The following is a 15,802-nucleotide window of genomic DNA, read 5'->3' on the forward strand; positions in this document are numbered from 1 at the left end:
AAATAATCATACCGACACCTGTAGTGCGATCTAAATGATGACGGAACAAGAAATCTTTTCTTGCGCGAGCCATTGCTCTCTCATTATCCTTAAATAAATAAAATTATAATCATACATATATAAATTGTAATCAAATTTAAAAAAAAAGTAGATTATAAATTTATAATTAACATACCGTATTAAAATCTTCTTGTAATATACCACTAATTGGTCTTGCTTGAACAGATGATGGACGTCCAGCTGGTGGCATTGTATTTGTAACTGGTGCAATTTTTTTAATATTTTCTTTATCTTTCTCTTCTTTTGTTGCAGATCTAAAAATAATATAATAAAGTTGATTAAATAACAAAAAAAAATATTGAAGAGATGTTTCATTCATTGTAGAAACAATATATATTATTTTATTTTAAAACAAAAGAACAAAGAAAAACGACTACGACAGATAAATCAAATACAATTGGATATTTTTTTTTGTTTGTGTTATATACAAAATAGTGTTTTAAAATTATAAATTTATATTGAGTGTATTTGTGGATTTTTTATGATTATATTATTAATGAAAAAAATTAAATTTAAACAATAATGACATTTAAAATAATGAGTATTTGTTTGTGTACTGGCCTTGCAAGAGACAAAGCGTTGAGAGCATGATTATTCGAAACACGTTTCCAAAGTGTTGCTTCCTCTTCAGATGCCAGATCACTGCCCCATTCACGATGCTTATGACATGATAATTTAATTATAATAAATATATTTTTATTCATTAATGTTATTTAATAATTCAATAATAAATTATATTTTTAACAAAATTGTATCATGCAAAAATACAATATTCACGTGCAATTTAATTTAAAATAAATTCTTTTTTTAATTATTATCTTTTTTTTAAAAAATATAAATGATTTATGAAATTCCCTGTAATGAGTATTACCTTGTAGCCATCAGCAAGACGTCTGAGTTCGTTAATATTTGATGATGGTAATATTTTTTTTTCATTTGATAAAATTTTAACATTATCTTTTTTATTAGTACGTGTATCATTAATTCTAACACTTTTACCAGTTTTTTTTTTTTCTCTGAAAATAACAAAAACAAATAAAAAAAAAGTTTATAAATTTACAATAATATTTTGTTTTTAAATTTATGAATAAAATATATTTAATTTGATTTAAATCTGTCGCAGTTGATTTTATTTTTTATGATTAATTTTTGTTTATTTCTAATGGAATGTTATTGATTTCGTTTTTTTTTTTTAGATAAATAAATCAAAAATATTTTATTATAAATGTTTTTTGAAAAAAAATTATTAAAACCTGAAATTTAATTTAAGCTCATTGAGTTGTTCATCATGTTCTTCACCCTCTGGAACAATGCCATCAATTGTATCAGTATTATTGGCAAACAATGGCTCCAATTCAGATGCTTGAATTCCTTTAAAATAAAAGTTAAAAAAATAATTAATATACCTAATTAATAAATCAATTTTTTTAAAATAAAAATAAAAAGAAATTTCGATAGTTAAATAAATAAAAACTTTACAGAGAATATTTTATAAATAATAAAATAAAAAGTACAGTCAATATGAATTTTTTTTCATTTTTTTTTTTGCCAACAATGTAAATCCAATAAGACAATTTTCTCTACGTAAAAAAAGTTAAGAAGCATTGATAAATTAAGAGGCCATATAAAAAGAAAAAAAAAAAGAAAATAAATAAATAATTTTACCGTCACGTTTGTGATCCAAATCACCTGGTCGTTTTTTAACATGTACTGGTGCTGGTCCAGTTTGACCAATGCCTTGTTTAAGTGCTCCCATACTGAGTGACTTTCTTGGTGGTCCACCAGAATTACCACTGGCACCACCAGCTGCTGGTAATTGTGATATAGTATCACCATTTGTTAACTGAGCTCTTCTTGGCCAAGCAAATTGTAATCGATATTCAGTACTTATTCGTGATATTGCTTTACTCAGCTGACTTGCTGGTAAATTTGAGCTACCAGTAACCTCCTATACAATTTTATTATTATTAATTTCAACATATAAATTTTAATATTATAAAAAAATTAAAAAACAATTAATGAATTAATTTATAGTAATTTATAAAAAATAATTTGATTAAAAATTACAACTTACCCGGACTTTGTCAACGACAATATTCGTATCAACAGCATCAATACCACCACCATTTCCATTTGAAATAAATTCATGATGTCTGTATGCTAACTCTGGACACTTTTTACGTCGTGGTAATGGTGGTTCCAATGTTGGTCCTGAAATTAAAATACATTAATTATATAGCTAACTCAATTAATATCGTAAGCATCAAATAAAATATAAATAATATAAATTTGCGGTTTAATAATTAGAGAGGTAAATAGGCAAGTAAATTTTAAGTAGAATAAAAAAATTACATAATTTTTTGTTATTTTTATCCACTTTATAATCAAGCAATATATCCAAACACGTGCATGTCCTTTATACGACCTTTACACTTTGATTTTGGCTAATTTTTTTATAAGTTAAAAAGAGAAAAAAAAATAAATAATTTGAAGGTATATAGCTGGATGAGAGGAGAGTTACGAGCCTACTTGTTTAGAAATAAATATAAAAAAAAGAAGGAAAAGATATATCTATACAAAGAGAAAAATAAATTATTTAAAAAGTTATTTAAAATCGAGAAATCAATATGACCTCGAAAAGCCCAACAGACTTTAATGTCGATCGAAATTATTAACAATCATTTTTTATCGTGTGTGTGTGTGCTTAGAAACAAGTACATATAAATTTATATTTTACAAAAAAAAAAAAATGAATAAAATTTATATATTTAAGTTTTTAAGAGTAACGAGCTATGAATATATTTGTTGATTGAAAAAAATATCCATTTGATAGATAAATAAATTGAAACTACAAAAAAAGAAACGAGGAAATTTATATTTCGTTTAATGAAAAAATTTTGATAGCCTTGATGAAAATCTATATTAAAATTTTTATTTTTATCTTGTTTATTACTGTTGTAATAATCAGGATTCAAATGTATTTTTTTTTTTTTTTTCATGGTATAAAATATATGGAATAATAAAAGGAGTAGTAAATTTATATATTTTTATATTTTAGCTTGTCACTTGGTATTCTATGGATAATAAATGTATGTTTATTCAAGCACATGCACTTGCTGATAAAACATTGAGCCAAGATTCAAGATGCAAAGTCATTTTAAATTTGCACACGTAAATAAAACAGATAAAAATTTTAAACAATGACAAAAAGAAAGAAAAATATATAAATAAACTAATTCTCGTTTTTTTTCTGACGTGGACAACATGGAGATTGTGATACTAGTATTGATTTTCAAAATAAAAAGCAGTACTCTAGCTGCGTGTAAAGTGAATTACTTGTTTTTTTTTTTTTATTTTTTTCATCTTCTAATGATTTTTAAAAATTGACCGAGTCATGGTCACGCGATTCATAATGTTAAAAATTGCACAATGTCGTTGCTAATAACAATAACAATTAAAAAAGCTGGTTAAATATTCAAAAACTCTGCACCATTGAATCCTTTATAAATTAACAAATAATTATAAACATATAGATCAAAAATGTTATCTAAAAATTACAAAGCAATATGAAAAATAAAATTAAGCAAACACAGGCATAATTTATATTAATTTCTTACGACTTATTTTCTCAATACGTACATTAATATATAATAATTAAAAATAAAATTATTAATTTTATAAAAATATATTATAATAATAATAAAGATTATTTTTTAAACATACAAGTTATTTTGAATGAAATTAAAAATAAGTAAATCAAAAAAAAATTGGGTGGATATATAAAGTCAATTTTAATGTGAGTTTAAAATGTTATAGATTAAATATAGATAAAATTAATATGATTATAATAGTTTATTTGAAAAAATAATAATATTAAAAAAAAACAAAGGCTTGGTTTGCGTAGCACCGTTCGTAAAACGTCTCTTCTTCTTACCTTCGGTGTTTTCATCCTCCGTTGACTTGGCCGATTGCAGCTTTGCGCTCGCTTGTTTCGCTGCAATCAAAATTCGCAGCTGGGCACGATATCGCTTTTGGAAATATTTTTTTTTTTTTTTTTTTTTCTCTCTCTTTACAGTTTTATAAACCCCTTTTTTTTCCTCATAGTTTAATATATTGTATATTTTTATTTTTCTTTCTATTTTTTCTTTCAAACTTTTTTAATTGATGAAAATTTTTTAGATGGATTGTTAATTTAATGATGATATAATTAAGTCTTATCAAAAAAAAAATAATAATAATAATATTTATAAATTATAATAAAAAATTACATAAACTTTTAACGGAAATAATTTGTTAATTAATAAATTTAATAATTATTTTTTTATGCTAACATTAGCTTGAGTCAAAAAAATTCTTAAAAATATTTTTTAGTAATTAATTTAAATTTCACTGTACAAAATTATATGAAAAATAAAATAAACCCGAAAAATTAATTTAAACAATTATACTAAATTAAAAAAAATACATTAAATTTTTTAATTAAAATTATTAAATTAAAATTTCATATAATTATAATGCTACATTTTTTGGTTGAACAAATTTTTGTATAAAAATTAAATAATAAAATGTTCGTATTGAAAAGAAGAAAAAAAAGTTATAATAAAATAAAATAGTTTATGGGAACTGCAGTAAAGTTTGCATGTATTCCCTGTACACGCAACAAATCGAAATGTTTTATGGTCTTCAGTAAGTTAACAATCCACCTTAACTATATTTTACTGATTCTTGCCATTTGAAAATTTTTTGTAATACTAACACGCAAAGTTATTTTTAAACTGATCAACACACGTCTACCCAAAATATATATATATTTTTTTCAACTTTAAATAATATATTCAAATTTTTTGATAACAATCTATTCTCATCATAATTATCTATAATATACCAAAATAAAGAAAAAAAAATAAAATATAATAAATATGTTTTTTTTTTTTCATAATAATAATGATGGTAGTTTAGTAAATTATATATGTCATTTTCGCATGTGTAATATTTTCTATAACGACTTGTAATATTATGTCAGTGAAAAAAAATAAATAAATAATGAATAATGAATATTGATGTATATAGATTTATAGACACATAATGCAAAAACATGAAAACTCACAAAAACAAAATTTGAAAATAAAAGATATCATCAAATAATGACAAGTAATAACGAAATAAAAAAATTTATGTGGATTTATAAACGAAAATAAAAAAACAAAGTGTGCTTTAATTTGTTAGTTTAATTATCAAAAAACAACGAATAATTATCAAACGTGTAGACGTTCACGTGGTGTAGGCACGACCAAGAATAAAATTACAATTCTAACGTCAAAAATTTAACAGTTTTAAAAGTATTATTTTTTTTTTTAGAGGTATTATTGGAAATATAAAAAAAAAAAAGTCGTAAGAATTTTTAAAAAACTATAATAGTTTATTTAAAAAATAAAAACAAACAAACAAAAAAAAAAATAATTAATGACATGTCGATCAATATTTACAATATATATGTAAAAAAAAAAAATAAAAACTGTAAATATAATCGACACTGTCAACTGATTAATGACTAAAAATAATATTTTTTAAATTTTCATTATATTTTTCATGTAAACTATTTTTTTCTAATTATATTTATTTTTAAATTAAAAAAAAAAACAACAAAAATTCTAATATTTAATTAAATGTTTATATATTTTTTTTCATTGAAGATATTTCGATTTTTTTTTTAAATTTTAGGGAGAATATTGAGGGGTTTAGTTGAGACTTGAGATGTAATATTTTGGTGGTTAACTTACTGGAATTTGGTTGTGACTGTGGTGCCCGACGAACAACAGTATTTTCTTGATGTGGCCCAGTGTATTCGTGCCATGTGTAAGTGCTCCGATACTCTGAATGGAGCTGCTAGAACAAACAATTAATTAAACATTAATATATTATTTTAATGTGGTTTAGGTAACCAGATTTATCATGGTATAAATTCCAAATGTAATTTAGTATAAATATAATTTAAATATATTTCAAGTCAGGACTACATTTATTTCAAATCTTAAATTCAAATTTTCGTGAGATTAAATATCTCAAGAGTACAAGTCAATGACAGAGTTGAACCGAAAATTTTGTTTTTTATAATTTACATATAGAATTGATGAATATATAAAAATTTATTAAATGTTTTATTTATTTTTTTTTAAGAATGGAAGATTAGATATTTCAGTAGTGCAAGTCAAGCAGTGTCAGACGCAATTTCTTTTCACATTTTACATGTATTGTTAAATAATTAAAAAAAAAAAATGCTAATTTTTTTTGTTTGTTATACAAGTATAATTAATAATTTTACTGGAAAAAAAATTTAGGAATGTATATGAACGAGTGGAATAAATATTCTTCAAATATAATTTTTATATTTTCAACTTTTTTTTAATTTTTATCAACACAGGTTGAAAAATAATAAGGAAATTGAATTCCTACATAAAGTTGAAACGTTGTAAATTCATAATACGAATTATAAATAAAATATTTATCTTTTCGGTAAACTACAGATAGTATTTTTTTTTTTTTTCATTTTTCTTAAATTATTTATTTAATATCTTTGAGTGGTTCACTTGGAATTAATATCATGATTAAAATAATATTAATAAATATTAATTATACTCCAAGTTTAACCAACAATAATAATAATAACTGTATATAATTTTGTATTCTTGACATTTCCACCTTTCTTTTCTTGGTATTTAAATTAAAAATTAAAAAATAACAAAACGCAAAGTCAATTTTAAAGTTTCAAAACTCATTGAATTATAAAAATAATAAAGTAACAAGATTGTTTATATAAATAATCATAAACAAATAATAAATCATATAAAAAGTAACAAAAGTTAAAAAAAATTGAGCTTTCAAATGTAATTAATTTTGCTTAAAAAAAAAAATCAAAATGCACATGCACATGTAGATTTGAATTATTATTACAATTATTTTTTCTTTTTCTAGCTTGACAGAATAATCCAGTGTTCACACAGAGTAGATTTAAAAATGTAATACTTTTATAATTCCTTCGTATTTTTTTCAAACAAAAAAACAGAAACTCAAGTTGTCTAGTGTAATAATTATTATACAGAAAAATATGTTAAAAAATATTAATCCTTCTGTTTTTTTTTCTATTTTTTTTTAAATTTCATTTTAGTTACAATAATAAGAGTGGGATTTTTTTGGTAAATTACAATTACATAAATGAACAATGAAAAAAATTAAATCAAAGGAAAATAAAATCATTATAAAATATTTATAAACAATTTACAAAAATGATAATTAATACAAAAATTAATTCTATCATTTTCTTAAAAAAGAAAAACATTATGCAGTTTATAATTAAAAATTTCAGATTTAAATTTACATGAATATTTCAAGACTATCCATAAATTGTCCAACCTTTTTTTTACCCAATGAATTAAAAAATATAATTATTATCAATTATTGATTTATGATAATTAATATTTCATTTATTGATCCACTGTAATAATGAACATTTTCTTTCCCAATGATTTTGAATATCCAACTCGTAAATTTAAGCAATAGAAATTTTCCAAACATAAAATTGCTTAAATTCAATAAACCGAAAAAACCGCATATTCATAAATTTATTCAATATACAATTTGACTACATGTGTAAGTATAAAATTCACCGATGCGAATATCATAAAATATAATATCGATAATCTTCAGAAATATTCACATATCTACTTTTCAAACTAACCGAATATTTTATTAAATATATATATTTTGAGATTTTATATCTCGAATGACATCGTATTATGTGTCAATACATGTTTACTAAAATTGAAATATAAAAAAAAAATTATTTGACATTTATTTAACGATATATGAACTTGATAAAAAATTTTTGCCTGAATAATTAAATAGAGTCAATTTATATTTAATAAATTTGAATGATTAAATATATTGGACATTCATTTATCGTTAAAAATAATTTATTATCGTGTCAATTTATCACTTGGTTATATTTTTTTTCAACACAGAAAATTTAACAGAATATAATATGTAACTGAAAAAAAATTAAAAACGACAAGCTGGCAATTGTTCGTAGTATTTTATAATTTTTATTAAATCTATTATCGAAAAATATTTTCCAACGAATATTATTATTGATTTTTAAAAATGATGAATGACTTTTATTAAAATTTCATATGTTACTACATTTTATATTCCCGTTACAAAAGAGAAAGAGAAAAAAAAAAAAACCAATCGACAAGTAAATGGAGTTTTATTTTCTTCGATCTTGAGATATATTATATTTTTTTTTTTTTGAAAAAACATCTTTGGATCAATTGAAAGGAAGTAAAATAGTATAAGAAGAAAATGAAGATGTTCTGACAGATATATACTTTGATGTCGTTCAGGTCAATCTTGAAAATATATTTACTTTTTTACTTGAAAAAAAGGTACATGTTATTTGAGAGTATGCACAAGTTCTTGTAATAGATACTGCACATATATAAATATATATTCCACAAAGCCATCAATAAGAACATCTCAAGGACACTGAAAAATACGTGAGAGTACAAAGTTCAACATATGCTAAAACATTTTCTATAGTTTAGTTTTTTTTTGTTTCTTTTTTTATTCAAAATAAAGTTGATGTGTTTAGAGTGCACTCAAAGTAAGCAAACAACTGAAGTATTGATAAACTCAATATATTGCTTTTTATTATTATTATTATTTATAAATTTATGTCTAAAATGTTAAAATATTTTTCCAGAGTTTTTTTGTAAATGAGCCGGATGAAAAGATGCAGAAAAAGAACAAAGTAATTTTAAAAAATTCAACGAAGAATTTTACCCAGTTTTATCTAAAAATAAATTAAATTCATAAATTTTTATTTGTTATGATAGATAATAAAATTTAATGATTGTATAAATGAATATTATAATCCAAATTCAAACAGCCATTTTAGTATGTATACACAATGAAATGCTCAAATGAAAACTTCATTTTTTCAAGTTTATTTACAATAAAAAAAAAAAAAAACTATAGAATCAAGCTTGAAAGCTCGTCAAATGAATTTTTTTCTCACACTACTTTATTCACCGTTTTATCAATAACTAGAGAATTCTAGATGAGAAAAAAAAAAAACAGAGTAAAGAAAAAATTAAAAAAGGTTTTGAAAGTTGAGAGTAAAAGCGTGAATAGCAGTTTATTGCCAGGCCTTTCACAGTTATATTTTCACTCAACAAAACACAATGTAAAATACAACTTTTATAAACAATAATAATAAAAATTCTTATAACTATTATTATTATTTTTTTGAGTGTTTAAATTGTTTTGTATTGCAGCTATTTACACATGATAATGGAGTGTTTTAAAATTCTTTGTTGCATAGATAAAAGACAGTTAATTACATTAAAAATTTTATACTAAAATTGAATGTCCAATACATAAATAATTATTCTTGTAATGTATTATAATAAATGATAAATGAAATTGATAAAATGTTTGTACGTGAAGAAAAAAAAATAAGTTTATATAACAAAAAAAAAAATAAATAATCAAAGTTTTTCTTTTTAAGTATTTAAAAAAAAGCTTGAATAATTTTCTACAGATAATCCACCGAATCCGATTAACCTATTTGCATCATGCCACCCTCTTTTTTTTTTTTTTTATTGCCTTTTTTTTCTTTATGTAATTGTTATATATATGTGAATGAAAAAACAATCATTTTTAATTAAGTCTAGAATATAGAATTTCGTTATTTTGTTTGAGTTTTAAAGTGAAAAATTTTCGCAAGAAAAATATTAAGAAATGTTGAGATGAAAATTAAAAACTAGCTAATAGACAAAGTTTTAGTATTTTTTTTCTTTCAGGTTTGAAGGAGATAATGGAAATTGATAAAAAAAATATTTAATACACTTTTATATTTGTTTAAAATATTAATTTATAATAAAAATTTAATTGCGAATAATAATTTTAATATTTGATAAGGATTGAAATAATTTATTTAAATTTAATTTTGGTTGAAAAAAAATTGATATAAGGTACAGTTTTATTGAGTCACTGAATTAATACTAAAAATAATCTTAAAAAATGTATATGAAGTTTGAATGCAATCTCATAGAGCACTAAAATTATAAAATTTAAAAAGAAAAAAATAAAATTAGCTATAAAAAGTCAAAAATGAAAGACGTTTTTTTCATGTTTTATTCAATTTAATCAATAACAAAGTAAATTACATGTTATTGGCTTGTTTTCATTGTCAACTAAATATCAGTTTGATAAAAGTTTTATAAAATATTATTATTCGAAAACAACGGAATTTTAAAAAAAAAAAAAAACTTTATATTCTTTTTATACAATGATAATAAAAACAAAAAAATTATGCATTTAAAAATTATATTTTCTTGAAGATTCTAAATGTCTTTTTTATATTATTATTATTATTCTGACACTAGAATTTTTAAAAAGCTTTCAGTAAATTTAGTTTTATTTTTTTACTTTTTCTTTATCTCAAGATCAAAGTAATATAAAAAACTTTGTTGGCAACGTGTATATATAGTAATGCAGAAAAATAAATACAGCAAGTAGTAATTACGTGTCAAAAAAAAAAAAACTAAAATAAATAAAAAGCTCATAAAAAAAAGTTATTCAAGGATCAAAATAATTCACAAAAAAAAAATATAGTAAAATGTAATGGTATAAAAAATATTATTCAATCCATATAGATATCAGAAAATAAATTAACAATGTAATTTATTACGAAAAGAAAAAAGAAAATAATCATTAAAATTTACAAAAGCAAATTTTTTTTCAAAATTTTTTTATGATGTGGAATAAAAACGATAAAAAGATCACAAAGATTCATGAATGACTCGTTGACTAAAGGTTGAAAACGGAAATTTTCAATTGTACATAGATCAGAGGTATTTGAGTTCAAAGAAAAAATGTAAAATAGAAAGAAAAAAAAAGGAAAAGCAATAAATACGAAGATTTTTGTTAAAAGGGTATTATTAAAATTATAAAAATGACTGTGATAAAAATGAAAAAAAAAAATAAAAACCTGTTGGCAGTCAATACGCCGCATAGCAGCCGCAACGATCTGCAGTGAAATTATTTTTTTCTATATATATATATATTGGCTGAACGATGGAATATCACCTGACGTATTTTGATATCACTTATCAAATTCTACTTGCTTGGTTGCACTAAATTTATTTTTTACACACGATCACGTATTTCACCGTTACTCTGAATTTTCATTTAAATCTATGTTTCACATGGTTTATCAGAAAAAAAAACCAATGAATAAATAAATAATAAAATTGAAAATATAAATTAAAAAGAAATTTAATTATAAATTAAATTAACTAACAAAAAAAATTAACATATTAATTAAAGGTGTTATTATAAACTGTTGAAAAAAAAAATATTTCAATTGAAATATTTAAAGAGACAATATTTTGTTGGACATTGTTGTATCGCTAATGTGTATCTTTGGTGTACTGAATAATATTGTTAACTTGTCCATTTGTCGAGTCAATGTATCTCATATTTATATATATATATATTTGTATAATAAAAGTCATTTTATAAAATAATGATGAACAAAAAAGGAAGGAGATATTTAACACTGGGTGCCATTGAACCAAGCACCCAAGCAAAACGAGTACTTCTCTACTCTTCACGTTCTACTTATTCACCACAAATGTCTAAACGACAAGTTTAAAGTTAAAATAATAATATTTATATACTATTATTATTATTAAAATAAAAATATATAAATAAATTTATATTTTTATGTATTTTTAATTTTTTTTCAACTAAATTATTTCATTGATTAATGGAATTTTTAGTTTTTATAATTATTATTTAATTATTTAAAATTATTATATGATAAAATGAATAATTTATAAAAATTTTAATATTGTTATTATCACAATAAATTAATGCACAATATTTTTTTAGTAAAAAGTAAATTTCTAGCGTTTAATTGAATTGAAAAATAATTTGATTTGATTTGCACAATAATCAAAATAAAAAACTACTATTATCATTGATCCGATTGCTGAAGTGATGAATGATCATTGATCCAACTTATGAGGATAAATTACATCCAATAGGATAAATAAATTACATCCTATAGGATAAATTACATCCAAAGGTAAATTCAAAATGATCAGTTGAATTTTAATGAATTTAATTTCCTCAATCTAAAATATCAACTGACCTGTATATTAACAAGATACTCATATCCTAAAAGTAATTAATATTTGATGAATATATATAGAAGCTCTTCAAAATATAACCATATTTCCATTTAAAAAAAATCCAAACCCTGAAGATATAAAGAGAAAGAGTAAAAATATATAAAAGAAAAAAAAAAAAACCAAGCACAAGATGTTTGAGTGTGATTGACTTGTACCGCAATGCTGTAACTTTTGTCCTTCTTTTGTTATCACCATGTACAATAGTTGACGATAAATATCTATATATATAAAATTAAAAAAATATAAAATAATAGAAGTTCAAGAGTTCCTTACTCTTTACAATACAGTATATATATAGTATTTAATTTTTTTTTGCTCACTATAGGCTTGTCGTTTGTGTGTATAAAATTTTATAGTTCAACTAACTGAGTTTATTGGTGAGGAATGAAGAGGCAAAGGTGAGGCAAAGAGGGAGGTTGAAGGGTGAAAAGGACGGTGGGTGATAGGGCGTGCGCTTATGCGGCACACACACCGGTTTGCTTGGCAACCGGCAAGCATGCCAATTTTAAAAAAAAGTAATTTATCATACATAATTCAAATCCTACACACACTGTCACACGATAATTATCAAAAACCGATAATACTTGGAAAAAAAAAAAATAATAATCAATAATAAAAAAAATAATTTGTAATTACAAAAATACACTTGATTTCATAATTTTAATTATTTCATAATGAAATTAATAATCAACTAGATTTAAAATTTTCTAAAAATAAAATTACTATAAGATAATAAAAATATTTATAATTATAAAAAAAAAAAAATAAATTATTATTTCATTAAACATATTGTATGATGAAAAAAAAAATAATTATAATTTAATTTTTATAATAATTTTTAAAAGATTTATTTATTTGTAAAGAAAAAATCAATTTGCCATAAAATCTGTGACTAGAAATGTAATATATATGAGAAAGAAAAATTGATGAATGATTAAAGAGATAAAAAATTAAGAAGATGGGCAAAAAAAAAAATAGTAAAATTTAGAATGATATATATAAAATAAAGCAATTTCAATAAAAAAAATGTCTCACTTTATATCATCTCATTTAATGTTATTCTTCCCTATTGAAAGTTTGTGTGACGCAATGACCCGGGAAATTATACCCACAAAATTGCAGTTATAACTGGCTTGTTGAAATTGGATAAAATATAATAATAATCAAAAGATATTTATTATATTGAAAAGTTATATTTTTAGTATGACGTTGAATGACGTAATTCATCTATTTTTGTTTTGAATTATTTACCATTATTTATTTAACACAATACATATTGAATATATTAATATATGCTCATTTTATAACATGCCATTTGTACTTCACAACTACCAACAACTTTCATGAAGTTTGGAAAATAAAAAATATGGCTGAACCGCACCCACTTGGCACCATAGTTGATTTATTTATTTTTTTTTTTTCTTTTTTTTTTTCTTTAATTAATAAATATAGTATTTATAAAAAATTTATAATTTTATTTTTGTAAAATAAACCCTTATATTTGCTTCAATTACATGTCATTAATTTTTTTTTTTTTTTTTTTAAATTTTTCTATGAAAATAAATAGCCAAAGTTTGTTGAAAATTTTTTACTGTAATTATACGATTTATGATGAAAAATATAAAAAATAAATTTATAGTAAAAGTAGCTTATTTTTATTAAAATTAAAATTTTTTTTTTTTCAGTATTTAATTTATTTATTAGATTATTGAATAATGATTGATTTTTTTTTTTTGTGGTTTTTTCTTTTACCTTATCAATTGGCATTGAAGGGCACGCACGGCACAAGTTCCAAAATGAACCAATCATGAGGCCGCGTTTTGTGTGGGGCAGTGGAACAGCAGTGAAACGGCCGTATGGCCGATTATTGCCGGTTTAATATTAGGCCTAAAAGGCCACACAATTATCCAGCTGTATTTATAAATTATATAAATTTTTTTATTCTAGTTTAATCACCATCAGTAGATCACTTTTAATTATATCAAAATATTCACACTAAAAAAAAAAAAACCCTTCACAATATCAATACCCTTCTTGCAAAATAATTTATCATCAAAAAAATAACAAAAACCGAAAACTCGTATAACCTGGACCCTTAAAATCTTCTTCACCTTGATGATTTAATTTTTTTTTTTTTTCTACTACTCGACAAGTTATAATATCACCAGCATAAATTTTTTGGCTTACGCTCAATTTTATTGAAGACACTTTGTTCTTAATCTTTTGTATAAAAAAATATATAGATATATTTTTTTTTTTTAAATTTATTTTACAATATTGACCTTTTCACTTTTCAATGTCACTCACGTAATATTTTAATAATATATATATGAAATTTTAATTTCCTGAGGACAATTTGTAAAAAAAAAACCCATGAGGGTGGTTTTTTTTTCTAAATTAAATTGGACTGCATTTACTCAAAATCACCTAGAAAAATTTAAATTAAACTTATTTGAGTGACAAGAAAAAAAAAGAGCAAAAAAAATAATCGTAATAATTAATTTATAAAATGAATTTTGAAAATCAATAAAATATTGTAAAAAAAAAAATGATTTAATAATGGTTGAGTAATAATTATAATTTAAAATTTAATTTTTTAAAAATATATATGAATTTAACTGTATTAGTGATAGAAATGAACTGTCGATGAAGAAAATTTTGTAGTTCTTGGTATAACGTCGTCGCGACGTGTCGCCGGCAAGGCGCTAGACCAAGGGTATAACAGGAGGGAATCACAACCAGACTTTAAACAATACGCATGCGTTATCATTGACGGGTCGATAGTCCGCAATGTACAAATACAAATGTACAACTTGACGATGCCTTTACTTCACCATCACTATATATTCCTCAACCTATACACATATTTCCACCCCTCAATTTTCAACCCACCCTCTATGTATTACCCACTGAACAAACCCCCTTTTTTTTTATTATTTTTATTTTCATTATTTTTTCTCCTCAATAATTTTTTTTTTTTTTTTTCTTCCTATGGAAAAACTAAAACTTGGGTTTTCGTAATTTTCTATATAACTTGAACATCATCCTATGATATCATTCTTTTTTTTTTTTACTTCCTTACCCCATCAGTGTAGAGCCAACTTTTATATCTATTTTTTTTTTCTTTCTTATGCAACACTTGTATACTTAAATTTATAAATATTTTTTATTTTTTATTTAACGTTTTGTCGGTATAAATATATCCTTTTTTTTAGATTTTTTTTTTAAAACGTTGGTCTTATTTTCTTGTCCAGTAAATATATAATATAACAAGTTTTTTTTATTACCCAAGGGTTGCTTTTCATCTGTCACAAAAGTAGAATAATTTGCTTATTCATTTTGAATATTTTTTTTTCATTTTGAATATTATAATTTGAATTTAATTTTAATATATTGGAGGATGCTTTTTTTATTTTTTATATGTACAGTTATTTGAGAGAGGCTCTTGTGTTTTTTAAATTATTAATATGAAATTTTTTATAATT

General features: G+C 22.2%; 1 protein-coding gene across 16 annotated transcripts in view; it reads right to left on the reverse strand.

Annotated features, from left to right (window-relative positions):
- LOC122851576 (integrator complex subunit 6 homolog) overlaps positions 1–15,802 on the reverse strand; it is a 28,907-nt gene that overhangs the window by 7,631 nt on the left and 5,474 nt on the right. For 3 of the 16 annotated variants that reach the window (XM_044150896.1, XM_044150886.1, XM_044150902.1), the window contains exons 2-10: positions 5,841–5,946; positions 3,995–4,054; positions 2,135–2,271; positions 1,726–2,008; positions 1,314–1,431; positions 932–1,076; positions 622–719; positions 176–314; positions 13–88 (exon numbers count right to left, since the gene is read on the reverse strand). In XM_044150896.1, the coding sequence (XP_044006831.1) occupies positions 13–88; positions 176–314; positions 622–719; positions 932–1,076; positions 1,314–1,431; positions 1,726–2,008; positions 2,135–2,271; positions 3,995–4,054; positions 5,841–5,946 (1,162 nt within the window). Of the gene's footprint in view, positions 1–12; positions 89–175; positions 315–621; positions 720–931; positions 1,077–1,313; positions 1,432–1,725; positions 2,009–2,134; positions 2,272–3,994; positions 4,055–5,840; positions 5,947–11,110; positions 11,554–14,069; positions 14,745–14,936; positions 15,034–15,802 lie in introns of those variants that run through there. The other 13 variants (XM_044150891.1, XM_044150890.1, XM_044150895.1 and 10 more) reach the window with 13 other exon arrangements.

This window comes from Aphidius gifuensis, linkage group LG3, assembly GCF_014905175.1.
Source record: "Aphidius gifuensis isolate YNYX2018 linkage group LG3, ASM1490517v1, whole genome shotgun sequence".
Lineage (NCBI taxonomy): Eukaryota > Metazoa > Arthropoda > Insecta > Hymenoptera > Braconidae > Aphidius > Aphidius gifuensis.